This window comes from Canis aureus, chromosome 9, assembly GCF_053574225.1.
Source record: "Canis aureus isolate CA01 chromosome 9, VMU_Caureus_v.1.0, whole genome shotgun sequence".
In the NCBI taxonomy this organism is placed as follows: Eukaryota; Metazoa; Chordata; class Mammalia; order Carnivora; family Canidae; genus Canis; species Canis aureus.
Window position 1 is genome coordinate 75,631,627 of NC_135619.1, and position 27,912 is coordinate 75,659,538.

General features: G+C 69.8%; 1 protein-coding gene across 4 annotated transcripts; it reads left to right on the forward strand.

The window, feature by feature from the left end:
• The first annotated feature begins 1,342 nt into the window (after positions 1–1,342).
• INF2 (inverted formin 2) lies at positions 1,343–27,902 on the forward strand. Of its 4 annotated transcripts, none has more exons than XM_077910808.1 (23): positions 1,343–1,499; positions 12,533–12,932; positions 14,660–14,775; positions 14,844–15,003; positions 15,427–15,460; positions 16,332–16,473; positions 16,958–17,099; positions 17,215–17,892; positions 18,262–18,407; positions 18,486–18,547; positions 19,025–19,127; positions 19,354–19,439; positions 19,755–19,855; positions 20,543–20,613; positions 20,720–20,827; positions 20,916–20,986; positions 21,612–21,732; positions 22,203–22,367; positions 22,487–22,589; positions 22,769–22,930; positions 23,296–23,901; positions 24,356–24,412; positions 26,972–27,902. In XM_077910808.1, exons 2-22 carry the CDS (start codon positions 12,542–12,544, stop codon positions 24,409–24,411), a joined length of 3,624 nt encoding a protein of 1,207 aa, XP_077766934.1. In that variant the 5' UTR covers positions 1,343–1,499; positions 12,533–12,541; the 3' UTR covers position 24,412; positions 26,972–27,902. The 4 variants fall into 4 exon arrangements, with proteins under 4 accessions (XP_077766934.1, XP_077766933.1, XP_077766931.1 ...); XM_077910807.1 differs by lacking the exon at positions 1,343–1,499 and adding an exon at positions 2,355–2,485; XM_077910805.1 differs by lacking the exon at positions 1,343–1,499 and adding an exon at positions 10,721–10,932.
• The last annotated feature ends 10 nt before the right edge of the window (positions 27,903–27,912 follow it).

Below are 27,912 nucleotides of genomic sequence, written 5' to 3' on the forward strand. Positions count from 1 at the left end.
TAGAGCTCCAGCGTGTTTCTTGGCCTCAGGCATCCGGGTATCCAGAGCTGGGAGTACGCACAGGGGCACCCCCAGCTTCAAAACAGCCCCAGCCCCAGGAAGGGCCGCCGGGTAGACACAGCTTCCAGAGAGAACGTCCATCATCAGTGTGCTGGACGGTGTGGCTGCAGGAAGTTTCTGAGGTGGGACAGGAAACCAGGGCGGAATGGGGCCTGGACGGGGGCATGCCTGGGGGTCAGAGGCACTAAAAGAAGTGGGGAGCAGGATTGAGGGGGCCCTTATATGTCCCAAGGCTAGGCTGAGGCCTGGTGGGTCGGAGCCCAAGGCCAGGGGAAAGGCATCCTGAGGCCAGTGTCCGCAGCCACAGCCTGCCCGACCCCGGGCCTCGGCCACCCACCGCACACGGACACACTCCCTGCCTTCTTCATCCTGCTGGCCGGTTACCCGTTGGCCTGCGGTGACCGACTCAGGCCTCGGGGGTGGGTGGGGGGCATGACCCCCCTGCCCTGGGGCCCACCTGCACCAGGCAGGTGCAGCGGGGAGAGCCCTGAGCAGGAGTCCACCTTGCAAACTCCCTCTGCTCCACTGGGGCAGGGGACCCGACGGCTGAGTGGGCCTCAGAAGGGCCGGCACGGTGGCTGCGACGCAGACCGAGGCCAGGTCAGGCCTCCGTTCCAGTCTCTGGGTGAGGCTCCGGATTTCTGCGCACGCCCCAGGCCGCAGGGGTGAGGGGTGCAGAGAAGCTGCTCAGCTCCGGTCCGGCTAGTCCATCCTCCCCAGCCCAGGCTCAAGCCTAGAAGGTCGCTCTTTCCTCCACTGCCTCCTTCCATCCACGAGGTCAACAAGCACCCCCACTGACCGCAGCCGGTAGCCGCCAGGTGCCAGGCGCCAGCTCGGGGTGGCAATGAGTCAGCTGGCCCGTGTCTTACCCCACCTCCAGGTGCCTCCAGAGCCGGGCATCGGGCTCCGGATCCAGGAGAGCATCCAGGCCTGACACCCCGCTCTGGGGAGGGCGGGGAGGCTTCTCGGAGGAAGCCCCAAAGCTCAGAGGGGCAGGGAGAGGCGCAGGGGGTGGGGAGGAGAGGCCTGGTCAGCCTTCCAGGCAGAGGCACACTTGCCCATGCAAGGACTCGCTGCATTCCAGGAATCTGGGTCCCCATCCAGGGGTGGCCATCACATCCCCGAGTCTCCCGGCTGGAGAGGGTCCAAGCGTCGGCAGGCACCTTTCCTGGCTGGCTCCCCTGGGTACTCAGGGGCCCTCATCTGGCAATGGCCTGTTGCCAGGAGCCACCCCTGCACGGGGGCGGACCCAAGACGGCTTCCTGGGCTGAGCAGGGGTGCACACGCCCCTGGGAGCGGGTATTTACAGGCCAGCCCTTGTCCCCACCGGACGGGCACGCGGTCCTGGGCAGAAGCAGGAGTGAGCCTGAGAAAGCCCGTGGGCCCGGCCCTGGCACCTGCACCGGTGCCCTGCCCTCTGCCCACCGTGCCCTCCCGCGGTAAGTCCTGCCCACCCCGCCTGCCTCCCCGGGGCCTGAGCGCCGCAGGTCTGGGGAAAGGCTTGTCAGGCAAGACCGGGGACGGGGCTGCTCGGTCCGCATCTTCTCCTCTTGCCCTAATTACGAGCTTTAGAGGCTGCCGTCCTTCTCCTTCACAGGTGGGACCTGGCAGTTCAAGCAAGTCCCGGCCTGACTCACACTGAGCGTGCCGGGGCCGGGCGTCAGGGCTCTGCCCCCACCTGCCCCTGACGCACCTGTGCCCCCCCCCCCCCCAGCCCGCAGGCCTGGGGCCATCGGCTCCCTGTGAGCTCCAATGAGGATCAGATATCAGAAGGGACTTCCAGGGCTGGGGGCCGCCTCTCCCTAGCGACTCAGCCAGGTTTCCGAGCCTGCTACGGGCGGGGGCGGGTCGGGGTCGCCGTCAGGGTGCAGCAGTCTGGCGGGCCTGATGAGGCAGGGCAAGAGGAGGGGGCGCTCCCGGAGGCGGCCGCGGGTTGGAGGGGGGGGGCCAGGCGGTGCTCTCCATGCAGGGGCGGGGAAGGTCTCCCACAGGGGTCCTCGGACGTGGTGGGGGGCAGATGCGCGTCTGCAGGGCCCCCCCCCGCCCCGAGCCCTGTGGCTGGGCCGTCAGCTCGCTGCAGGGGTGCTAGGGGGGGACACGCGCGCGGGCGGGGCCGGGCGGCCACGGGGAGGTCTGGGGCGCCCCGCTCCGCGGCTCCAGCAGCGCCATCCCCGCGCCAGGAGCCAGACCCGCAGGGCGCGGGCGGGGCCGGGGAGCCCCGGACCCCCCGGCCCCGCCCCGGGCCGCGCCCGCCCCCCACGTGGCCGCCGGCGGGCGGGGCGGCCCCTCCTCTTCCGCGCGCCCCGCGGAGGGAGCCCAGCCCAGCCCAGCCCGGCCCGCAGCGCGCCCAGCCGAGCCGAGCGGAGCCCGGGGGCCCGGCAGCCGCGGCCCGGCCCGACCCCAGCGAGCGCCGCGCCCCCGCCCGGTGAGTCCACGCCTCCGCGCCCCGCGGGAGCCGCCGGGGAAACTGAGTCCCAGCGCGGGGCTCTGGGGCCGGGGAGGGCCTGGGGCGGCGCGGGGTGCGTGCTGGCCGCGGCCCCCCCGGTCGCCCCCACCCCGGGACCCCCCCCGACCCCCTCCCCGGGCCGCCCACCCGCGCGCAGACGCCGCCCGCGCGCCCTGGCCCGCGCCCCGCCCGGTGGGGGCTGGATTCCGCGTCCCCGCGGCCGCCACCTCCATCCCCTGACCGCGGATCAGCCACAGTTGGGAAAATAAACTTCGGCTCCGGGTCGGCGGCCCGATCCCGCCCGCGCCCTGGTGTCCGTGGTGTCCGCGGGGCCGGGCGCGGGCCCCCATCGCTGCCCCGGGGCCCCCGGGTGGGGCTGGAGGGCTGCTGTGCGCTCCCCCACCCCGGAACCCGCTTCCCGAGGAGGGACCCCGGGATGAGCATGACCTCAGGAAGGAAGGGGGGTTACCCGCGGTGCCTGCATCAGCCTCCAGCTGTTCCTGGGGAGCTCAGGGGGCGCCGGGGGGCTGCTGTCTGCCTGCCCTGGAGGCTCTGTAACCCAGGGCCCCGGGCTGCACGGTGACTGACGTCCGTTGGTGACCACGGCGTTAGTGCCCTGTCCTGGCTGGCCACGCAGGAGTCATTGTGGCCGAGAGGGCGGTGGCCCTGCCTGGGTCCGGCACACACACCCTCGGGGGAGCTGGAGTTGGGAACTTCCCTTCTTCCCACCAGCCCCACCCCTGCTTCCCCAGGCTGTGGGACCTGGGCAGGACGCTTGCCTGCTCTGGGCCTCAGTTTCCCCATCTGCACCTGAAGGATGGGGACAGGGTTCAGGCATGGCAGGGAAGACACCCAGAGGAAATGCCTCAAAGCCCCGCCACGGGGCTGCCCGGGACAGGGGGCCTGCGGGGAGAGGGTGCCGGGTCTGGGGTCCGGGGCCCCAGACTCCCTCACCAGGACGGCATCAACTCTCGATTTAAAAAGCCAAGTCGGGGCAATAACCGCCCGCTGATCGCTGCTCCGGCCCCATCCTCGTCTCGGCCCAGGAGCAACGGGCCCTGCTGGGGGGGACCGAGGGGACCGGGGGCGGCCCTGCTGGGATGCACCCAGGCAGCCTCTCTGCCGGGGTTCCGCTGCTTTCCCGCAGAGAGTTAACTCTCAGGTGAAGCCCCCCCATTTTGTGGAGGTGCTGACAGCTGTCGGAGCTAATTGCACACACCTCACATGCCGGCCCCCGGGCGCTCCTAACCTCACGTACACCCTGTTCGCCTTTCATCAAAGTGCAGTGATTTTCCAGGCTGGAAAAGTTAGCGGGTTCCTAGGGCTGCTGTGAAGAGGGGCGCTGCTGTGGGTGCGGGGGGCGCCGGCCTGGCTCTGCACTGGGGCGGAGGGTTCTCCGGGGCACCCAGAGGAACCGGAAAGCAGAGCCCCCCCCAGTCGGAGGGATGCGGCCTGACTCGGCTGCCTGGCTCCCTCCCGCACTGTGGGCTTGCATACAGCAGGTGTCTAGTAGTTGCATGGGTCAAGGCCCAGTGGACACAGCGGATTGGGAAAGGCATGTCCGCTTCGATTTCGGGACAGTGAACAGGAATGAGTCTAGGGGAGAAAGGCCAGGACTGGAAGGTTGAGGCCAGGCAGGAGCCGGTCTCTTCCGGGCTGTCCCCAGACAGAGCCACCACGCCTGGGAGCCCCTGGACGTCCGAGACCAGGACGCTGGTTTCAACCCACTGGGGAGGAAGGAGTGCATGTGAGGGGATGAGCTCCCCATCACTGGAGGTGTGAGAGCAGGCTCTGACACGTGGCCGCCTACCAGCCTCACCCTAGTCAGGAGGGTCCTGCCCGCCCACCTCTGAACACCGGACAGCCGGGTCCTGAGCTGGCGTGGGGTCTGTCCACACAGCTGCCCCGTCTACCCCGCCCGCAGAGGTAACTGTGAGGTGGAGGGAAGCTCTCATGGTGCCCGCCAGCCGCCTCCCCAGCCAGGCAGGGAGAGGGGGGCGGGGGGCCTGTCCTCCCAGGAGGGGCCGCTGCTGCTTGTCCTCCCGAGGGGTGCTCAAGGAAGGGAGTAGGTGGGTGCGCGGGCTCTCCGGGCCTCCTGAGCGGCGTCCTGAGCAGGGTCCGTGTGCAGAGGAGCGAAGGACTGAGCCAGCCTGTCACACCTTCCCGCCCCACGGCTTCCGACCCTGGCGCCTACCCAGCCAGGCCTGGGTCCTATGGTCATCATCTGTTTCAGGAAGAGGAAACTGAGGCACAGAGCTGCTGGGTTGTAGTGGTGCCGTTTTGGCAGGATGCATTTATAAAGCCCCTACTGTGTGCATCTGCTTCGATGCTCCCCTCACTGCTCCGGTGGGCCAGAGGGCGGGCGTACAGGGGTCAGGGTGAGCACTGGTGGCTCCAGGGGAGCACGTGGCAACCGAGGCTGTCCCCGTGTCGCTCGGCACCATCACAGGACCCTCGGGGTCGCGGCGCTGGACCAGTCTGGGAATAGGAGAGCATGGTCCAGGCCTGGGAGCACCCCCGGGGCTCCAAACAGGGGAGGGGGCAGGCACCGGGGCACCCGGTGGCTGCCATAGGCCTGCTGAGCTGGACCCCTGGGCCGGCGGCCCTTCCGGCAGTGTGGGGTGGTCACAGAGGTCTCGGGTGCCCAGATGACGAGACCACACAGAGGCCACTCCCCTGGGGCCACCTGAGGACAGAGTGCCGTCTCCTGCCCGCCCCCCTCATGGCCACCCTCCCACCCAGCCCCACCTCATGCCTGGCGCCCAGGTCGGGGTCCCCTCCCACTCGTGTGCTGCTGTAGCACCCTCCACCGCCCCCCTTCCCGTGAGCTGGGCCCGAGCCAGAAGAGGGGCTGGGAGGTGGGAGGGTGGACCGGGGCCCCCTGCTCCCACAGGGGTGGCCCGGGCCGACTGAGCAGGGTGGGTGGCCAGGGCTGCTGAGGGCTGCGGGCTGGAGCCCTCCGTGGGTGGGAGACCAGTCGGGAAACACTTGGGGAGGTGGAGGCAGACCCACTGAGGCCTGACCTTCGAGGCTAGCCCAGGGCTCAGTGGGTCAGGGCGGAGGAGGCCGGTTCCGGACACACACGCGGCCCTGGGTGATGGCTTCCCTGCACTGGCCCCGCGCCCTGTCTGCCCTACACGCTCACTCACGCACACTCATGCACACACGCAGCCCGTGGGGCAGGGGTCTCTGAGCTCCACCTCGGCCCTGCTGAGTGCTGGTGGACGTGGGTGTGGATGCCCGCGTGGGCTGGCCAGCTATGTCAGAGGACTCGGTCTCCCCATCTGCGCCTGGTCCTGGGTCCTCTCGGGCCCTGGGTGTGGCCTCAGTGTGCAGCCTGCTTCCCCCGCCACCCGGGTCCCCACTTCTGCTCCCAAGTACGGCTTGGCTCGGCGGCCTGCACGCAACAGCAGGGAGGCTGGCGTCTGCTCTTCACCCCGCAGAGGTGGGAGGGCACGCCCCCCTCCCCTGCCCGTCCGTGTCTACCTTCCCACATGTGCAGACGTGAGCGCCGGAGAACAGGAGCCCCACGTGCCCAGATGGGCTCCTGCCCTCTTGGAGGCACCTAGGGCCCTGCCTGGTGCTCCCAGGCTGCTGTGGGGGTAGGGGCGCAGCCCGGGAGGGACCCTGCAGGCCAGGCAGGCCCTGTAGCTGGCAGGTGCACCCCTGGAGAACGTCCTGGCCACCCCAGAGATGAGAAAACCAGGTCCTCGATGGGCCTGGCGGAGGCAACTGGCCAGGAATGGCTCGGGGCGTCCCCTGCTGCACGCCAAGGTCTTGCTCACCTGGCGGGCCAGGCTGCCGAGCCAGGGGGTCCAGGGACGGAGCGGGCCTGTGTCCCAGCTCAGTGTGGGCCCCCGGCAGCCTGGCTGAGGAGGAGGAGGCGCGGCGGCGGGCACAGGGGGCAGTGGGCACAGCACTTGCTGGCATTTCCAGGGCCCGGTTGACCGATGGCGCTCCGTGGATGGGTCGGGTTGGCGCTGAGCAGCTCATCCCCACTTGGGGACTGGAACCCGGGCCCTGGGAAGTCCAGGGGACAGAGCCAGCCAGCGGCAGAGCCTGATGTCACCCAGAACCTGAGCTGTGCCCTGCCCCCTGCCCCCCACGGCCCCTGGCACAGCCGGGCGGCCCCTCCCCCCTCAATCCACTGCTTTGTTCACCCGCCGGCCTCCAGCTGGGATGTGGGACGGGGCCAGGGGCAAGGACTGCTGGGGCAGGCAGTGGGCAGACTTCAGCCCCACCCCAAAGCCTGAGGCCTACGCGAGCAGGCATCAGGGTCCTCCCAGGCCCGAGAGGCCTCCCCCCAGGACAGCAGGGAGACACGGAGAGAGACACAGAGGGACACCGGAGGGCCTCCCGGAGGAGGCGTCTCTACGCTGCCTCTGATCTGGGGGCCGGAACCCGGGGAGGAGGGATTGGGGCCGCCAGCCCGAGGTTTTCCGCGGCCACTGGAGGCCCTGCGGGTGGAAGCCGCGGCCAGGTGCCTGCGGTAGAGCAGCACCCGATTCAGCCGCCGCCCCGCCACCTTCCTCGCGCTCCCCCACACCCGACCACAGGTCTGCAGCCATCGCTCCCCTCAAGCATCCGGCCGTGACTGGCTCAGCCCCCCGTGCCACTCTCCTGTGCGCAGGGTGGGCGGCCCCTGCCCGCCGCCGGCCGCCAGACTCAGGACCAGAACCCTGCGGATGCCCCCAGACCCCCAGGGAGGCCCGCGGGCCGTGCCCCTCGGCGGCGGGGAGGCGGAGGCCGGGCCGCAGCAGGTGGAAGCGAAAGCTCAGCTTCCTGGCGTGGGCGCCGCCGCCCTTCCTGTCCTCCCCGTCAGCAGCCCTGACTCCCAGGCCACCCCCAGCCCTCCCGGGAGGTGCAGCCCGCAGCGCCCAGCCCGGGATGTGCCCTGGGGCGGGGGTTCCTGTTTGCCCAGGTGTGTCCTCCTCACCAGGGCAGCCCCCTCCGCCGCTTCTCGTCCTCAGCCTGGAGGGTGGGACCGTGGAGGACCAGACAGGCCGTGCGGGCGCCCCAGGTCTGCCATCACCCCACCCGCCCCTGGACCCTGGAGCCAGTGGCCCAAGCCCAGGCCTGGCCTCCCAGCGCTCAGCACCCGCCAGCCCAGACCCCCCTCCACTCCCCGTCGCTGCGGGAGGGAGCCCAGCGCCGGCTCTGCCCTGCCCCCCGGCGCCCTGGACTGGTGGCCGGCTCCCCCACCCGAGCCCAGGTCCCCTAGGGACAGTGGGCCTTTTCTGTCTCTGCTCTTTTTCTCTTTCTAATGATGAAAATGACCACATTCACCCCAGACGCAACTTGTGCTGGCGTCCGGGCGTGTGTCCTGCGTGGCGTGTCGCTGCATGGCTGAATACGGCGCCGTGTCCTACTTCCCGTCTCTGTTTTTAATTCAGCGCTGCTGTGGAAGTCTTGATGCCCCCCCGCCCCCAGGCAGCCCCTCTGTTTGCTGCCCGATGCCGCAGTGGCCTGGCCGGCCTCCTCCACGGGGTGGGGGTGCGGGGCCAGGTGAGGCCTCGGGACACACAGGCCCTGCTGGCCGTCCTGGGACCTGCTACGGCAGGCAGCAGGGGGCCGGGTACCCCTAGGTAACCAGGACAGCGCCCTCGGCCGAGGCCCTGTGCTCCGTGCCTGTGGGTGAGTGGGCGGCGGGGAGGCACTGGGTGGTTGGTCCTTACCCAAGGCCCACTGTGCACAGCACCCCGACCTGGGAGGCGCCCACGGCGGGCGAGCCCCACGAGTCCTTGGAGGGTTTACAGCCTGGTGGGGAAGGTGGTGCAAGCCCTGGACGCCCAGGGGAGCCGGGGCTGGGGAGCCAGAGGAGGACTCGGCTCCAGGGGCTTCCCCCAGTCACGCAGGGCCCTGGCTGCCCCTGAGCTCCAGGGAATTGCTGCTGGAAATACAATACAAGGGTTGCCAGGCAGTGGAAAAATTTGGAGCTAAAAATACAGTGTGGCAGCCCCGGAACCCCGCTCCTGCCATTTTACCCGCCTTCCCCAAGGAAGACAAGCTCCCTCTTTGCACCCCGCCCCCGCGCCCTCGCTGGCTCTGGGCCCAGAAGCACCCCAGCCCCTGTGCGATGCTGGCAGGGCCACCGGGAAGCCGCCTCCCCACAGCAGCCCACCCCCCTCCGGGGGCCCAGGTCCCCAGCCTGTGTCTTCCCGATGCCTCACTCCCACCCCTAGGCCCCAGTCCCCCCAGCAGCCCTCGCGGGGGTCTAGGAGAAGGCCAAAGCCCTTCCTCGCCGGAGCCGAGCAGTGGCACTTAGTGTGGGCGTCTGCACCCGACCACACGGTTCAGAGCCCAGGGGGCCCAGGGGACCCAGGCCGGGGCCGCCCAGCAGCCATGCCCAGGACCCGCGCTCCCTCTCTGGCTGTTTCCCCATCTGCATAGCAGAGGTTGGACTCTGAGGTCGGGGTGGGGGGGCAGCTTCGCCCGTGCCCCTGTGCCCCCCGTCCCCCTGTGAATACACTCAGAGCACTGCCAGGCAGGGGCGGCGGTTTCCCATGAGTCAGCACAGCACAGCTGCCTGGGCGTGTGGTGCCCGGATGGAGCGGCCGGTGCTGCTGTGCGGGGCCGGCCGCGCGTGGGCAGGAAGCAGATGGGTGACCAGCGCGGGTCTCCTCCGGTCCTCGGGGCAGCCCCGACGTGGGCTGGCTGAGCATGGGCCAGCAGCACACCCCGGCCAGTGGGCTGACCCCGGAGAGCTCTCGGGGTGGGGGGGGGCATGACCCCCTGCAGCGGGAGCCCCACTTTAGTGCAGAAAAGATTGACCCCTGAGAAGCATCGGGGGACGGACGTGCCGCTCATGTCCGAGCCCCAGCATCTTCGTCTGCAGAGACCCCTGCCCATCCGAGTTCCACGGGTGCAGGGGGAGGCACGGTCTGCCTGCGGGGCACGTGGGGGGTGCTGAAGCTCCCCCAGGGTCGGGGTGGGGTCTGAGTCTCCGGATACTCGGACCCTGGGAGACAGTCCGTGCTTTTCAGCAGGTGGTGCCCACTGCAAGAAAGGCTCTGGAAATGTGGAATCCTGCGCAGGCCCCGCCCCCGGCAGGCCGGCCCCGCCCCCGCGTGGGGTGGGGAGCCCCGAGGTCACATTCCTGAGCTTGCGGCCCGCCCCGCCAGGCCGGCTCTGGGAGGGTCCCTGCCACCGCGCCCTGTCTGGGCGCCAGGCCTGGCCTGCAGCCCGGCGCTCTGGCCCCGGGAGGCGGTGGACGGTATTACAGCAGCGCGGGGTGCTCCGGGGTGCTCCTGGGTGCTCACTGCCTGCTCCCGGGTCCCGTTCGTCCACTGGGAACCCACAGCAGCTGTCCCTTTGCCGCCGGGGAGCCCAGGGCAGCGTGACTTCCCCGCGAGCACAAGCAAGCCCAGGAGTCTGGCTCCTGCCTCCCACGCGGGTCCCGGGTGTCGCCGGGAAGGCTTGTTCCCCACGCTGTTCTCCCGACAGCAGCAAATGCCTGATTCCCTCGGGGGCTCCTGGCAGGAACGTTCAAACGCCCCCCCATGGGAACAGGCAAGGGCTGTTTACCCGCGGAGCCGCTTGGATCGGGCACCAGCACTTGCCTTTGGCAGCGACTGCAGGCCGCGGGAGGGGGCGCCGGCTGCCTTCTCGTCCCGTCCCCGAGCGGGGATTGTTCCTGCGGTCACACGGTGTCGTACGCGGGCGTGCGGTGTGCGCACGTGGTGCCTCTGTGCATCCTGCGATGCACGTGTAACGCCATGTGCGTGTGTGTGAGGCGGTCACGTCCGTGTGTACGTGTTACATGATGTGTGTTCACACGCACGTGCATGGGTATGTGCACGTGTGCAATGTGTACAAGGAGGGGCATGACCAGCTTGGGAGAGTCAAGGCGCACAGCTCAGGATCCCTGGCGGACGAGCAGCTGGAGGGGGCTGGTCTCCGCCTGCCCTGGTCCCAGCCCCCAGTGCACCGAGGGGGCCCTGGGGGCTGGGGTGCGCAGAGAGGACCTGGCAGTGTCAGGTCGGGGCGCTCTAGCCCACGCACGCTGTGCCCGGAGCTTGTCTTCTGCAGCCAGGGACCCCTGGGGCTCTTGGCCAGAGAAGGCCCGGAGGATGCTGGGGGCCCGGCCTGGGAGAGTTCTAGTTCCAGCTGCTCAGCCTGTGCCAAGGCAACAGGGACTTGGGCCAGTGGGGCGGGGGCGGGGCGGGGAGGGCAGGGTCAGTCCTGGCTGCGTCTTTAAGCGGCAGCACCCACGGCGGGTGGCAGTGTGAGCAGAGGCCCCTCCGCTGTGCTCCTCATGCTGGTGGGAGCGGCCCTCTCCCCGGGCAGCGTCCCCGTGCGGAGCCACCGCTGGCAGCCGGGCGGCTCAGCGGTCAGCGGTGATGAGGAGCCAGGACAGCGCGCCGGGCAGCCCGAGGCAGGGCCTGGAATGGGTGGGCAGAGGCAGCCGGAAGGTCTTGCGCATCTGGGTGAGTGGGCGGTGGGGCAGGGGGCAAGAGGGTCAAGGCCTGAGAGGGACAGGGGAGGCCATGGGGTCACAGGGAGGGCTGACGGGCACCCCGCACGCCGCTGCAGCGACGCCGACACCCACTGCCTCTCCGGGTGCTCCCAGAGGTCCCGGTGAGGACAGTGGGGCCCTCGCGGGACCCGCAGCCTGCTGAGCCGCCTCCCCGGGGGGCTGGGTGGGGGCTGGGCTCCTGGCCTGCACCTACTGCGAACAGAGGAGGGGCTTCTGGAGTGCCAGGGCATCGCATGCCTGGGGTACGGGGAGCCCGGAGAGCACAGGGGATGATACCCAAGAGCTCCCCAAGGCACAGGGGGTGCGGGGCCTCCAGGAGAGCCGACCGTGGGCGCTGGGGACCCCGGGCCGGGCCAGCGATGGGCATCTGGGCTCTTGTCCACACTCAGAGGTGCTCCCTAACTTGGCGGGTCGGGCAGCCCCGAGAGGGGGGCCGGGCTGGACAGCCTCCCCCTGACTGGGGTCCAGGCTGGCTCCGTTCTGCGCTTCCCAGCGCTGGGGGTGGGCTCGTGACCTGGCTGCTGTAGGTGCCACGGCCCTTTCTCTCCTGTATCCCTGGGGTGCTGGGGTGCCGGGGTGCCGGGGAGCTGGTGGCGGGCCGGGCCCGGGGCACGAGGCAGTGGTCCTCCGGGCTCTGTCTCAGCAGCTCCGAGCTGCCCTCCTCACGGTAAGTACGAGACCCGAGCCATACATGGTTGCAGGAGAGCCTGGGCTGCCCCTGACCGTGAGGCCAGGCCCCAGGGGCTGTGGCTGAGGACAGCGTCACCGCCGAGGGCCCTGCGGGGGCGGGGGGGGGGGCACTCGGTGGGTGTGGCGAGGGCACAGAGGCTCAGCGGCCTGTCCTCCTTGGGGAAAGGCCTGTGCTCGGGGGCATGCGGGGTAGGGGTCACACCTGTTGAGGCTGCACATGCTCGGCCTAGGGGGACGCCCGGTCCTCCGGCCCACAGAGGGATGCTGAGGGCCCCAGAGGCCACCACCTGTCCGGGCTGCTTCCCCACGGGGCCCGGGCCTTGCTCGCGATCGGGGTGGGCACTGGTCAGCCCCCTCCCCGGCCACGCGCCCGATGCCTGGGCAGCCCAGAAGTGCCCAGGGTCTGGACCTGCCGCACCCTGTTGTCCCTATCTGACCCTGTCCCTTGGGCAGGGGAAGTGCTCTGGGACGAGATAAGGGAGGGAGCCCCAGAGACACCACTTTTGTTGCATCGTCACCGTCACCGCTGGGTCAGTGGTGTTCCTAGTACCCAGGGGGGACGGGGTGGGGGGGCGGCGGTGGCCGCTGTGGCGGCCGTCGGGGGTGGGGAGGAGCGCCTGGCCGGCACAGGGGAAGCCCGTGGGTGGTGGTGGCCCTGACTGGACCAGGGCACAGCGTCCCCCCCTGCCCCCGGGGCAGGCCTGGGGTGAGCGGGAAGCAGGGCCACCCCGTGCGGCGGGGGGCGGGAGACACCGAGGACACTGCCCCGCTGGCGCCCCGGCCTCTCCCCGTCCCTCCACCGGCGGGGCGCCCCCGTCACCCCCGACCCGGGACTCACGCCCGCCTCCCCCGCCCTGCAGTTCGGCAGGATGTCGGTGAAGGAAGGTGCGCAGCGCAAGTGGGCGGCGCTGAAAGAGAAGCTGGGGCCGCAGGACTCGGACCCCACGGAGGCCAACCTGGAGAGCGCGGACCCCGAGCTGTGCATCCGGCTGCTGCAGATGCCCTCTGTGGTCAACTACTCGGGCCTGCGCAAGCGGCTGGAGGGCAGCGACGGCGGCTGGATGGTGCAGTTCCTGGAGCAGAGCGGCCTGGACCTGCTGCTCGAGGCGCTGGCGCGCCTGTCCGGCCGCGGGGTGGCCCGCATCGCCGACGCCCTGCTGCAGCTCACCTGCATCAGCTGCGTGCGCGCCGTCATGAACTCGCAGCAGGGCATCGAGTACATCCTGAGCAACCAGGCCTACGTGCGCCAGCTGTCCCTGGGTGAGCCGCGGCCCGCCGCGGGGCGGAGGGGGGACTGGCGCGGTCGCCCCCTTGGTCGGTCAGGGTGAGGCTCCGGGCCGGGGAGGGCCGAGGGAGGGCCGGGGTCACAGAGAGGACTCACGGGCCAGGCAGGGAGGGCTTCCTGGAGGAAGAAGACCTCCGGGTCAGCTCAGCCGTGGTCGTCCAGCCGCTGCACCTGGTTGCCCCCTCTGCTCTGTGGCCTCGCCTGGCCTTGCCCCACCCTGCCCCCCTCTCCGGCCTACACCCCTCCCTCCGCCCCGGAACCTGCCACCCTGGTCAGGCCCTGGCAGCCAGGCTCACCTGAGTCCACCTGAGGAGCCCCGCTTACATTCCCCTGGCCCCAAGCGCCTTGAGCTTCGCGGGCCGCAGCCCTGCAGTTCTGGCCAGCACTGGCGGCTGGCGGCGTCCTCTTCCCCCTTTCCCCACACCCCTACCCTGCCCGTGCCCTGCTCCCACCCCCGGGGGGCTTCGCCTTCCAGCACCCAGCCGCCACTCTGGCTCAGGCTGCTCTCTGCCTTCGTGCACCTGTTGACTGCTTAAGTTCTGAGTCACGGTCACCTCCTCCAGGAAGTCTCCCCAGGCTGCTCTGTCTTCTACCTGTGGGAGTGACCTCAGGCGGCCCTGAGTGAACAGAGGTCACTGTGCGTCCCTTGCCTGCCAGGCTGTGCCGCTCTCTGGCAGCAACCGCATCTCCTTGATGCTTGGTGCTCTGTTGGGGAGCGCGGGTGGGTCGGCCCGTGGGTGGGCGAGTGCCCGTGTGGGTAAGCAAGGCAGAGGCTACCTCGGGCCTGTCCTATGCAGCCCGGGCCTGGCTGTGCCCATGTAGACTACTCTGTGGCCTCTCAGCAAGGCCCATAAAGGACACCCCCAAAACTTGCCCAGCTCAGGGGATGAGGTGGGAGGCAGGAGCTCAGCCCGGGGAGCTGTGCCAGTGTGGGCCTTGGGGCCAGGGCCAGCAGGGGCCACTCTGAGTGGCCAGCCCAAGAGACCCCCACCTCCGAGCCCCTCCCTGTGGCACCTGCCTCTCTGGTCCCCTAGTAGAGGCAGGTCAGCACCCCAGAGGCCAGCCCACCTGAGGCCAGTCCACCCCGAGGCCAGCCCACCTGAGGCCAGCTCACCCCAGGGCCCAGTCCACCCCGAGGCCAGCCCACCCCAGGGCCCAGTCCACAACCCCCACCCGAGGCCAGCCCATCCCAGAGCCCAGCCCACCTGAGGCCAGCCCACCCCAGGGCCCAGTCCACCCCGAGGCCAGCCCACCCCAGGGCCCAGTCCACCCCGAGGCCAGCCCACCTGAGGCCAGCCCACCCCAGGGCCCAGTCCACACCCCCTCCCAGGCCAGCCCATCCCCAGAGGCCAGCCCACCCCAGAGGCCAGCCCACCCTAGAGGCCAGGCCAGCCCACCCCTGAGGCCAGCCCACCCAAGGCCAGCTCACCTGAGGCCAGTCCACCTGAGGCCAGCTCACCCCCGAGGCCAGCCCACCCCCAGAGCCCAGCTACCCGAGGCCAGCCCACCCTAGAGGCCAGGCCAGACCCTGACATGGCCAGTGGGCTGGTGCAGAGCGCCCCCTGGAGCCCAGCTGCAGGCCCTGCCCTTCCTGGTGAAGTGTGAGTCAGGTCAGCCAGGCACAGGGTTGGGGGGGACAGAAGAAGGAGGAGCCCAGGCCTGGGATCGAAGGGTCCCCCTGAGACTCGCCTGCCCTTGACAGCTCTGGACACGTCCAACGTGATGGTCAAGAAGCAGGTGTTCGAGCTGCTGGCTGCCTTGTGCATCTACTCACCCGAGGGCCACATGCTGACCCTGGACGCCCTAGACCACTACAAGGTGAGCCTCGGGGGCGCCTGGGGCCGTGGTGGGCCTGCGGCGCACGCTGACCCCTGCCCACCCCGCAGACGGTGTGCAACCAGCAGTACCGCTTTAGCGTCATCATGAACGAGCTCTCTGACAGCGACAACGTGCCCTATGTCGTCACCCTGCTCAGTGTGATCAATGCCATCATCCTGGGCCCTGAGGACCTCCGCACCCGCACCCAGCTGCGCGGGGAGTTCACTGGTGACCGCCCACGCCCCCCGGAGGCCCCGCTGTGCCTCTGCCTCTGCTGCCCCCTGGCTGACCCGGCCCACGCGCTCCCCTCCAGGACCCCAGGGGAGGTCTCTGGGAAGCTGCCCCCGCCTGCTCCCTCTGGTGGACTCGGGGCCTTTGGGGGTGGCTCTCAATGTGACGCTGACCCCCCAGTGCTGTCCTGCCAGGGGTGGCAGTGACCACTGAGTGGGTACAACTGCGTGTCCCCTCCAGAGTGTTGCTGGTACCTGTAGGAATGGCAGGGTTCCCCTCCTGCCCCCTGGGCTGGGTATCCTGGGGGTGGCAGTAAGCCCAGGGCAAGAGCAGAGAGGAAGGCAGGAGCAGGTGCAAGCGGCCCGGGGTGGGAGCTGACCAGAGCAGCCCAAGGCCACTCACCCCACTGTCCCTTCCCAGGGTTGCAGCTGCTGGACATTCTGACGCGGCTACGGTGAGTCGGCATCACTGTTCTCTGAAGCCAGGCTCACCTTGAGACCCTTGGGTCCCAAGCAGTACCCCCAGATGGGCAGGAGGGGACTTGCAGCAGTAGCCCCAGTGGGCCCAGCCTGTGGACCCAGGTCCCAGTGACGACGGTTTGCCTGATGGGTCACTCCGCAGAACCAGGGGCTTGGCAGCTGCCCCTAGGGACCGGGCTTGCCAGGTGCAACACAGGACGGCCCGCTAAGTGGGAGTTAGGTGGACAGCAGAGCCCTCCTGTAGTGCAAGTATATCCCAGATGTCGTATAGGACACACTTAGGCTAAAAATCATTTGCTGTTTGTCTGAAACTCAAACTTGGTGGTGCCTGGGAGCCCACGTAGCCGTGAAACCCCATCCTGGGCCCCATGAGGTGCACTCTCCTGGGTGGGGGCCGTCAGCTGGGCCGTGGGGGGCCCAGAGGAGGAGCCTGGGTGTGAGGTTGCTAGATGCCGAGAGGGGCCCGCCCTGCCGCCAGGGGCGCCGCTCACCGGCCAGGCCAAGGTGAGCGGCAGGTGCAGGGCCCCGTGCATGCTGCAGCTCCCACTGCCCAGGCCGGAAGGCCTGCCCCTCACAGAGGCCAGAGCGGACCCCTCCATGTGGTGTGGGTGCTGCCCTCCCAGCACCCCTGCATGCTGGGAAGCCGCCAGCCTGCCCCCCCAGGTGTGAGAACTTTCTCTCCCCCTTCTCAAGGGCCTTGGGGCGCTGGTGACCTCCAGCCATGCCCGTCCTGGCCACAGTGGCCGCGTGCCCAGCACAGCCCTGCCCGGGTCGTCTGCACGTGTGCCAGGTTGGGGGGCGGCTGGTGGGGCACAGCCTCAGCTTGTGCCCCCCACCCCACCCCAGGGACCTGGAGGACGCCGACCTGCTGATCCAGCTGGAGGCCTTCGAGGAGGCCAAGGCGGAGGATGAGGAGGAGCTCCTGCGGGTCTGTGGCGGCGTCAACATGAACAGCCACCAGGAGGTGTTCGCTTCTGTGTTCCACAAGGTGAGCCGGGGCCTGTCTCCCGGCCGGGGTCAGAGGCTGTGACCCCGGCAGACCCACCGCGGCCGGAGCACTGAGGCCAGATCGGGAGCCACGTCAGGGAGCTGCAGGGGCCGGGGGGCGGCGTCTGGTCCAGCTGGTCCTCCGTGGCTGGCACCTCCTGTCCCTCAGAGCCAGGGGGCACGTGTCCCCGAGGGGCGTCCAGGGACACCTGGAGACATCTGGGGTGGGCAGGGGTACTGCTGGCTTCGGGTGGGCAGAGACCAGGGATGCTGGGCGGCGTCCCTCCAAGCACAGGGCAGCGCCCGGCACGGACAGTTGTCCAACCCCAGCTGGCCGCAGCGTGGCCGTCAGGGAACCCGGGCTCCGGCCCCTCACCAGGCCCAGGACGGCGACAGCGGGGACGGTCCCGGCCTCGGAAGCCCACCGTTGTCAGCCCGCCGGGCAAGGGCACGGCCGCTGACCCCCGCTCTTCCGCCGCGCCCAGGTGAGCTGCTCCCCGGCCTCCGCCCAGCTGCTGTCCGTGCTGCAGGGCCTGCTCTACCTGGAGCCCGGCCTCCCCTCCAGCCAGCTGCTCTGGGAGGCTCTGGAGAGCCTGGTGAACCGGGCCGTGCTCCTGGCCAGCGATGGTGAGCGGGCGGGGCACGGGGGGGCTCCCGGCCTCGGCCCGGGGGCAGTGAGCAGGCCTTTCCGCCGCCCCGCACCCACGTCTCTGACCTGGGCCCTGACCCCAACCCCCCACAGTCCAGGAGTGTACCCTAGAGGAGATGGTGGAGCGGCTCCTGGCTGTCAAGGGGCGGCCACGCCCAAGTCCCCTGAACAAGGCCCACAAGAGTGTCCAGGCCGACCTCGGCCAGAGTCGGAGGGGCAGTGTGCCCCAAAACAGCGGCGCCCCGAAGCCGGGCGTGGAGGACCAGCAGCCCGAGGCGGACCTCACCAGCCGGCACGTGGTCGATGTCCAGAGCACAAGCAGCGTGACTGCCCCAGAGCCGAAGGGCCTGGAGCCGCAGGCGCCCACCCCAATCCCCCCTGCACCCCCACTGCCTGGCTTGGGAGCAGGGCCTCCTCCCCCTCCCCCTCCCCCTCCACCACCCCCACTGCCAGGCCTGGGGGCCCCAGCCCCCCCACCCCCTCCACCACCCCCACTGCCTGTCTCTGGTGGGGCCCAGCCTCCCCCACCTCCGCCGCTCCCGGGGTGCCCACCCCCACCTCCACCGCCTGGCATGGGCGCCCCTCCACCCCCACCCCTGCCGGGTACCTCTGGCTCCTCTGCGGCGGGTGGCGGCGAGGAGGAGATCATCGTGCCCCACAGGGACCCGGGCCTGGGCTCTGCCTGGGTCCCCAGCCACCGGCGAGTAAACCCTCCCACTGTGCGCATGAAGAAGCTCAACTGGCAGAAGCTGCCGTCCAACGTGGCGCAAGGTGAGGGCGCCCCAGGCTCCGCGGGGGGCAGGGGCCCGGCCCTGTGTGTCTGTGTCCCCCTGCTACCAGCCAGGGCGGCAGTTCAGTCCCTGCTCCCGACGTAGCCCTGGGTCCTGGGGAGAACAGGTCAGAGGTCACGCTGGAAGACCCTGTGGGGTCCCCCCGCCCCCGTGCACACCGCTGTAAGCCGGGGTGTGCCTCCGATGCCGCCCCTGCGCTGCCCAGGCCCTGGGCGCAGATGCTCGGAGCGGGTCACGGCCAGGGCCGCTGGAAGGCCTGGATGGCACCTGCACATGCCGCGGGGGACGGCGGCCGGGGGCTCTCGGGCCCGGGGTGGCCGTGAGCCTGACGGGGACACCTGGTCCGCAGAGCACAGCTCCATGTGGGCCTCGCTGAGCTGCCCGGGCGCCCTGGTGCTGGAGCCTGACTTCTGCAGCATCGAGCGGCTCTTCTGCTTCCCCGAGGCCAAGGCCAAGGAGCGGGCGGCCGCCGCCGCCAGGAAGGAGCCCAAGGAGGTGGGGCCGGGCTGGGGCCGGGCTGGGGCCGGGGCCTGGCCGCCCTGCACGTCCCAACGCCGGCGGGCTGTCTTCCAGGTCACCTTTCTGGACTCGAAGAAGAGCCTGCATCTCAACATCTTCCTGAAGCAGTTTAAGTGGTGAGAGGCCCCGCCCCCCGCCCCGGCCCCGCCCCCGGCGTCCTGGGCTCCACGGTGCCCTCTGCAGGCCGCCCTGGGAAGTACACACCCCCTCGCGGGGCGGGCCCTGGAGACCAGCCGTCCCACCCGCACCCCGCACCCCGCACCCCGACCCCGGGAAGCCGAGGCCCCAGGCGGGCGGGGCTCCCAGCCCCCGAGTCCTTCCCTGCAGCTCTCGGGCATGCGTGAGCCGGCGTGCCCCGGTCCTGAGCAGCCCCCTGGGAGGAGGAGGCGGAGGGTGCAGACTGGGAGTGTGGTGCTCAGCCCCCAGCCTGGTTCCTGCGTGCCCCCTGCAGCTGGGCCCCTGCAGCCTCACGGGTGTGAGCAGCAGAGGGGTCCTGGGCTGAGGGCAGTCCCGACGGGCGGGGTCCCCGGGAGCCCACAGGAGGCCGCTGCACTCCCTCTGCCCCCACCCCCACCGCGCCCCCTCTCCTGCAGCTCCAACGAGGACGTCGCTGCAATGATCCAGGCTGGGGACACCAGCAAATTCGACGTGGAGGTTCTCAAGCAGCTCCTCAAGCTCCTTCCTGAGAAGCACGAGGTGAGTGGGGGGGAGTGCCCTGGGGGCTCCCCGGCAAGGGCAGGAGCAGGGGCGCTGGGAGCTGGGAGCTCGGCCCACCTGGGGCCTCAGTGGGCAGACACCGGGAGCTGTCATGCCGCACATGAGGGGACGGTGGTGACAGCAGGTAGATGCAGGTGCTGGGCAGTGGGGGACTCCCTGGGACGGGCTGGGAGCTGGAACCCCACGAGTGGCCTCCTCCCCGCAGATTGAAAACCTGCGCTCCTTCACAGAGGAGCGGACCAAGCTGGCCAACGCCGACCAGTTCTACCTCCTTCTGCTGGCCATTCCCTGGTGAGCGGGCAGGCCTGGGCCCCGGGGCCTGTGGTGGGGAAGGGGCAGGGGGAGCGGGCCCAGACCCGGGGACAGAGTGGGGCCGTGCACCCCGTTCCGTGGGGGCTCCACTCAGCGCTCACGCACCCGCAGCTCTGGCAGGGAGGGGCGCCCCGCTGGGAGGCCACAGCCCTGCCTGGTGCTCTTCCGGGGCCCCACCCAGGCCTGCTGAGTGCGCCCTGGGACCCGGCCCAGGACCCAGCCTGTGAGCAGCCCCCGAGCCGCGGGCCCAGAGCAGGTGGGGGCCCAGCCGCTGACGTCCCGCTGTGTCCCCAGCTACCAGCTGCGGGTGGAGTGCATGCTGCTGTGCGAGGGCACGGCCGTCGTGCTGGACATGGTGCAGCCCAAGGCCCAGCTGGTACTTGCTGCCTGCAACAGTGAGTGGGGGGCAAGCCTGGGGCCCCAGGACAGGGAGGGGGCCCGTGGCTGCTGGCCTCCCCCCGCATAGATACGTCCCTGCTCTAAGACACACACCGAGCTTGTGCACTTACATGCGCATCCAGACACACGGTGCACACACGCGGCTGCATGTGCACAGATATACACGCGTCCACACGCATACGCAGCCACATGGGCGTGCGCAGATACAGGCGTGCATACACAGATATGTGCTCAGGGACACCTGTACTCACCGCTTTCTCCAAATGAGAGATGAGCAGGAAAATACCACAGCCCCAGGGCAGGGACACACGTCTGCTCCCATCTCGGCGGCGGAGCCAGGAGGACCACCCTCCCCGAAGCCCCAAGGACAGTTAGCTGAGAACCCGGGAGGCCACAGCTATGACCTTCAGGAAGGCTGCTCTCAGCAGCGTCACCCAGAGGAAGGGGCAGGGGTTGTCTGCCCCCGGGTGGTGAGGGGTCAGTGAGTGCTAAGAGTGGCACACCTGGTTCCAGAGCCCCTGAACCAGGAGGGGGTTCCAGCCCTCCTGCCCAGCCCTGGACCAAGCTCGGAGGGGTTTGGGGGAAGCGCCTAGGGGAGGGGAGTGAAGAACGCTGAGACCCCCGGGCCACAGCCTCAGACACCCGCAGCACCCTCCCCCCTCAGCCCTGGCGCCCTCCCACAGGCCTGCTCAACAGCCACCGGCTGCCCGTCTTTTGCCAGCTGATCCTCAAAATTGGAAACTTCCTCAACTATGTAAGTGGGCCCCGCCCCAGCTCGTCCCATCCCCTCCTGCTTCCCACCCCCCACTTCCCTCTCCCGAAGCCTCAATGGCACTCACTGCCCACCCTGCCCCTCGCAGGGCAGCCACACGGGGGACGCCGATGGCTTCAAGATCCAAACACTGCTGAAGCTCACGGAGACCAAGTCCCAGCAGAGCCGTGTGACGCTGCTGCACCACGTGTTGGAGGTGGGTCCTCAGGGTGGCCCCTGAGGCTCGGGCATCCCTGGGCCAGGGTGTGGCCACAGCAGCGCTCAGGGGACACGTCCTGTTGCAGGAGGCGGAGAAGAACCACCCGGACCTCCTGCAGCTGCCGCGGGACCTGGAGCAGCCCTCCCAGGCCGCAGGGTAGGTACCCCGCCCCGCCCCCCTCTGGTCCTGGCCTGGGAGGTGGCTGGGCCAGGATGGGCCTCATGGCCGCAGCACAACCCTGGGCCCCCGGGAGCCCCTGCCCCAGAGAATGCTGTCACCTCGGGATAGACCTTGGGTGGACGCCGAGGCCCAGGAGACGTAGGGCGTGACCTGGTCACAGTCACACCAGGAGCTAGGCCGACACTGCCTCTGTTCAAGGTGGATCCTCACAGCAGCCCACGGGGAAGGCTGTGCCACTCCCCTTGTACGGATGGGGAAACAGGCCGGGGCAGGTGGGGCTGCGTCCGTGGGGTCACTGAGCCCGGGGGCGCAACTCAGGGAGGGTGGCCTAGACCTTCCAACTGCAGGTACATGGTGCTACAGAGGGTTCTCAGGCCTGAGAGCCAAAGTCAGGCTGAAGCATTGGGTCATTGTCCCGGCTTGTCCGTCGCCGGCACCACGTGGCCCTCTCCAGAGCTCTGACTGCTTCTGGTGACCTGCAGGGGTGCAGTCTAGTGTCCCCTACTGTCCCCATAGGTGTGCGGGCTGAGGACGCCCATGGGCCCCACAAGACCGGATATCAGCTGTTCCTGACCCCACCTGGTTCTGGGATATGTTTTAGGATCAATCTTGAGATCATCCGTTCCGAGTCCAGCAGCAACCTGAAGAAGCTTCTGGAGATGGAGCGGAAGGTGTCCTCCTCTGTTCCAGAGGTGCAGGAGCAGTACAGCCAGCGCCTGCAGGCAAGCTCGAGCAGGGTTCTGGGCTGGGAGAGGCAGTGCCCGGTGACCTGTGGGGGGTGGTCTGGGTCGGGGGAGACAGTGCCCGACGACCTCGGGGTGGGGGTCTGGGCCAGGGGAGGCAGTGCCCGATGATGTCTGGGGGTTCGGGGGCCCCTCAGGGTTTGTGCCAGGCTAGGCTAGTGAACAAGGCAGGGCCAGGTGAGCGTGGGAGAAGACCACCCCAGGGTTGGGGCGCTGCAGGAGGGTAGCATTGCTGTCCTCGGTCCCCAGAGTAGGTCCCATAAGTGCGGGGCTTCCCTGATCCCAGGGACCCCAGTATCCAGACCTCCTGGTCCCAGCCAGACGCCGCTGCCTGTGGGGGCCAGTGCAGGTGGCCCATCACCCTCCTGCAGCCCGGCCTCATCCCCGTGATGCCAGGTGGTACCGCTGTGGGCTCCCGCAGGGCTGTGACCGTGCCCCCCCGCCCCCAGACCATCATCAAGGCCTCCCGGGCGCTAGATGAGGTGTTCCAGGCCATCGAGCAGAAGAAGCTAGAGCTGGCCAGTTACCTGTGTGAGGACGCCCAGCAGCTGTCCCTGGAGGACATGTTTGGCATCATGAAGACTTTCCGCGACCTCTTCATCCGCGCCCTGAAGGTGGGCCGGCCGCAGCCCCTCGCCGACCTCAGGCGTTGCAGGTGGCATGGCCCCGCGGCGCCAGGCCCGGCCGTCCCTCGGGGGCTGGGGGTCACGGGCTCCGTGTGTCCCCCTCGCAGGAGAACAAGGAGCGGAAGGAGCAGGCGGCGAAGGCCGAGAGGAGGAAGCAGCAGCTGGCGGAGGAGGAGGCGCGGAGGCCGCGGGGCGAGGATGGGAAGCCTGGTGAGGCCAGGCCCGGGAGGCCGGGGGGCGGGGGGGCTCGTGGGGCCGGGTCTGCACGTGGGCCGCTCCCCCGACCCCGACCCCAGGCTCCGGTGGCCCCCACCCCCCCAGGTCACCTTCAGGGTCAGCCGGGTGGGCTCCAGGGACCACGGCATCTCTGAGGGTCTCGGGCTTCTCAGTCAGGAGGGGCGTCGGGAAGCAGGAGGAGGTGTGTGTCATCGACGCCCTGCTGGCCGACATCAGGAAGGGCTTCCAGCTGCGGAAGACGGCCCGCGGCCGAGGGGACGCGGAGGGGGGCAGCAAGGCGGCCGCCGCAGACCCCCCGAGGGACAGGGCGCCTGGTGAGACCCTCTCCCGCCTCCCGCGCTGCCCGAGGGGTGGGGCCGGGGGGCGGGGGCCTCTGACACGGGTCCCCGGGGCTCCGGGCTGCGGTGGCGGGAGAGGCCGGCCCGGGCCTGCGGGAGGGGTGCTCCGCTCTGCGTGGCTGCCCCGGGGGAAGCAGGCCCCGCGGCCCCGGCTCGGCCGCGCCGTGGGCAGACCCTGGACGCCGAGGCCCGCTCTCCGGAGCCCCCCCTTGGAGGCCCCCCGGGAAGGCCCGGGCCAGGCGGCTCTGCGGGGCTGGGATGGACGGAGCCCCCGGGGGCGCACCCCGAGTCGGGGCCTGGGAGCCGGGCCCGCCCACGCCGGTCCTGCCCTGTGTCCACAGCGGCCGCCAGAGGCCCCGCGGGAGGCGGCGGCCCCACCTCCGATCCCCGGGGCTTGGACCTCGCGGACGCCGTCGCCCCCAGCCCGCAGCCCGCCGTGGACGCACCCGAGGACGGCGGGCCCGGGCCCCAGGAGAGACGCTCTTCCTGGTACACCGATGCCAGCGAGTTCCTGGCCCCCGAGGACCCCCAGGGGCCCCCGCCTCCTCAGGGCGCCTGGCCAGTGGTGCTGGGAGGGGCCCAGGCCCTGAAGCCTCTCAGGATCTCGGGTGACAAGCCCTCCGGGGCCCAAGACGCTGAAGAGCCCACAGCCCCTCGGGGCGTCTGCCTGGCCGAGGCCGACAGCACCGTCCGGGCCCCGCAGGAGGCCGCCGCCCACGGCCGCAGCGCCGACCCCCCCGCCACAGGCCCTGTCGGGGACGGGGACGGGGATGGGGACCAGGAGGACACAGCCCCAGACTCTGCGCTGGACACATCCCTGGACAGGTCGTTCTCTGAGGACGCAGTCACGGACTCCTCGGGGTCCGGCACTCTCCCCAGCGCCCGGGGACAGGCCTCGAAGCGGATGGGCAGGCGAAGGAAGAAGCGCCCCTCCAGGAGCCAGGAAGGTAACTCGGGGCTCCCCTGCCATCATTCCTTGTCCCCCCGAAGCAGGGCCCTGCTGGGAGGCGTTGACGTGTGGTCGGGGCTCATCCGTCCCACGGTGGGGCCCTGAGCCTCATGCGGCAGCCCAGACGTTCCCTCCCCTGCCCCCCAAGAGCGGGTGATTCCCGGGACGTGCCCACAGCCTGCAGGAGAGGAGGTGGCCACCCTTACGCACCTGGGAGGGGCAGCTCTGGGGGGGCCGCTGGCCTCGTCCCCACGCCCCTAAGCCACTAACCCCCGTTTTGCGCCGCCTCCAGCAGGGAGTGGCAGCCGGGCGTGGAGCCAGGGGCTGCCTGAGGCCCAGCCGCGTTTGGCTCCTCGTCCACGCAGCCCGAGTGCCAGGTCGCCGGCCCCAGCTCTGAGTTCAGGGTAGTCTAGGAGTAGGCCGTTGAGTGCATTTCTCTTATTTGAAAGCAGAGGTTGTCCCTGACCCTGATGATAATAAAACAAAAAGATCGTGTGTGATTCAGTAAGGTACGTACTCGAGCTGGCGCTGCGCACTAACGGTGGCCGCAGAGGCAGGGGCCGCGCCCAGCCCCTCCCGGGCACTAACCTGGCTTCCTCCAGCCTGCCTGGGCCTGTCAGCAAGCCCTGCCCTCCTCTGCCGCTGGTGGTGGGACCCGCCTGGCCCCCTGTCGTCCCTTCCCTGTCTGCAAGGGCGGGAGCCTTGCTTAGCTGGTGTCTGCGCGGTGGCAAGGTGCGACCTCAGAGCTGCGCCAGGCAGATGGGCCTTGAGAGGGCGGGGCGGGCAAGACCACCTGGGGCACCCTCCAGGGAGCAGGGTGCGGGGTCCGTGAGGGCAGGGGCAGCTTGGCCTCCCAGGCCCAGCAGGACAGGCTGCCCCTGTCCCACGCAGTCTGGCTGACCTGTGGCTTTCCTGACTCCCAGCCCCCGGGGAGGAGTGAGGAACAGGGACAGTCCCAGGGCCAGCTGCCAGGGAGAAGCGGGCCACCAGCCCTCTCCCTGGCAGCCGGGACCACAAATGGATCTGTAGGCACGTCCTGGGCAACAGTGCCAGGCCCCCCAGGCCCTCCGAGTATGGGCAGGACCATCAGTACCCCCTGACGTGGCCCGAGAGGCTCACAGATGCAGACAGAGGCCTGGGGTCCCTACTGTGTTCTGGACTGTGCTGCTGGAGCGCAGATCCCGTTCTGGGGGGCCGCCTGGTTCTCCACCCACCTGCATCCGGCTGGGTGCCACCGCGCTGTGCTGACCCCCTGGACCCAGAGGACAGGTCCAGCGGTGCCCCGAGGAGGCAAGGGCAGGGGTGAAGTCGGGGGCGCTGCTGGGTATAGTCTTTAACCTCAGTTCCAGAGTTTGCTTCTGGGGTTGCTTTCTGAGCATAAAACACAGCCGTACACTTGCCGGAATGGCGCTGGTGGGTCCCTTAGGAGCCGGGATCGGGGCTGGTCCTGGGTGGGTGTGGGGGACGCTGGGCCGTGTGGTCTGGGGATCTGGGGGGCCGGCAGCCACATGTGGCTGCTGCCCAGTGAACCATCCGTGTGCCCAGCACGGGTCTGTGCTCCCAAAGGGATCAGCCCCGGGGGGCGGTGGCTCCCAGTCCCCCGGCACGGGGTCTGCTGCTGCACGCTCGCCCCCCTGCCCCGGCCCACCGTCCCGGCAGCTGGGGGCAGGAGGAAGGAATCCCAGCCTCCTTATCGCCTCAACTTTTTTTTTTTGGAAAAACTTCACCCTGACACCTGACAGGGAACTTGTAAGATCATAGTGAACACCACGTACCCTTCACCCTGAAGCAGCCACAACTAGCAAAACGTAGCAAAGTGACGATCAGCATTTGCTGCATTGCTCTCAACTTCCCTGAAGGAGTTCAAAGCCAGGGACTCATGCCCTTTGGCCCCTGAGCCCACCTGGGGTCTCCTCCTAGGAAGGGGGCTGCTCTCCCCGCCCCTCCCCCTCCCCCAGGACGGGCCCAGGCCTGTCAGGTGCAGCCCCAGGCCCCAGCAGGGCCCAGGCAGGCGTCCTCAGGCAGGCCTGTCACCCTTTGTGGGTTGGGGAACTGAGATCCTAGCCGGGACCACACCTCCAGCCTCTGTCCCATGTGCGCTGGAACCGTGGAAGGCACGTTCGCTTCGGGTGGATCCCACGCCCCCACCCACGGGTTCCGGACTGTGTTGGGGCAGAAATTACACACACATGACACCTCAGGAGGCGCTCGGGCCATTTATCCCACAGCCAGTGACCTGGCCCTGCCTTGCCCTGGATCCTGGCACAGTGGCGGGGCGGGGGGTGGGGGGTGTGCAGACAAAAACCCTGCTCTGGATGATGAGTGACCTTTGTGCCTGCTCGAGACCCACAGGGGGCATGTGGGGGAAAGAGCTGAGCCCTGGGCCACAGGGCTTGGCGGGGGAGGGCTGCGGGTGGAGGGAACTGTGGGGGCTCTGGTGCCCTCAGGACCGAGCTGGGAAAAGACCAGTCAGGAGGCCTCCAGTGTAAGGGGCTGCTCAGGACGCAGCTGAGGATGCTGTGGGGAGACGCAGCAGTGGGGATTGATGAGGGGAGGTGGTGTGGCCTGGGCCTGGGGGGAGAGAATGGGGGGAGGAGGGAGAGCTGAGCTGGGGAGAGAACAGGGGGTGGTGGGAGAGCTGAGCTGGGGGGGAGTGGAGGGGGGAGAAAACGGGAGGGGGAACGTTGAGCGGGGAGGGGGGGAGAGAGCAGGGGAGAATAGGGAGAGAATAAGGGGGAGGGAGGAGAGCTGAGCCTGTGGGGGAGAGAACGGGGAGGGGGAGAGCTGAGCTGGCGGGGAGAGAACAGGGGCGAGGTAGGGGAGGGGCAGGGGGGCGGGAACAGAGCAGGCATGAATCCAGCCCGGGCAGGTGCAGGTGGACAGGAGCCAGCTGGCTGGGGGTCGTCCCCGCACCTTCCACCTGGAAGGGTCTTGCTGCCCGAGGGCAAGGCCTGGGGTCGGGGGGAACCTGTGCGGCCACGGGGCAGTGGTGGTGACGATGATGATGACGACGTCCAGAGCCCGCCCTGCGCACCTGCTAACGCTGCCGTTTCCTCTCGCTCCCGCAGGCCTCAGCCTTAAGCCCAAAGCCAAGTGAGCGTGCCCGCGGCTGGCCCCCCAGCACTGGGTCACCGGATGTGCCGCTGAGTGGGGCTCCCCCGGGCCAGGCTGGAACCGGGCCCCTGGGAAACCAAAACTCTGTGCCTTACCCTCCAGGGACATGGGGCTCCCCCAGCTTCTTGGGGCATTTTGGCCGAGACCCCAACAGGCCCAGGGCCCGGCCCCGGCCCCGGCCCCTCCCAGACAGCCTGCACGCCCCCAGCGCCCCGGTCTGCTTCCTGAATGCCGTGGCTGCGCCTGCACCCGCATGCACCACAGCGCTGCCCGCGGGCTGAGTCCCCAGGGCAGGGGCCTGTCCCCAGGGCGCCAGCTTACAGGCCTCCAGCCGCGCGGCCCCGGATGCTTCTGGAGACCGGCCCTCGAGCCCTCTCCCCACAAAGCCACGGGAGCCCCCGACCCTGCCGCCGCCCCGTCCCAGGCCCCAGCCCCCGGCCCCCTGCTCCCGCTCTGCCCCTCCACCTGTTCAGCTGCGCTGGAGCAGAGCGGGTTTTAACTGAAATAGGATTGCGTATGCACTTCTGCTCTTCTGTGGTAGCCGAGTTGTGCGTGGGAGGGGGGGAGGGAGGACCCTAGGGCCTTGGGTAGGGGCGGGCTGGCCAGCATCCGCACAAACAGGCCACGGCCCCCCTGCTCCGCAGACCGGCGGGCGATCCCACGGAGTTGGCCCCCATCCCGGTACATCCAGCCCTGGGGTAGCCGGGCGTCCGCCCTCGCTGCCACGGCCAGGGCCTGGCCACCTTGTCAACGGAGTGACCCACCCTGCCCCCGCCGCCTCCTCCGGGGAGCCGGCCACGACCCCCCCCCCCCCCCCCCCGGGCTGAGAGGTAGCCCAAGGCGTCTGGAGAGGCTCAGACCAATAAAGGAGAGCTGGCCCAGGGAGTGGCTGCGT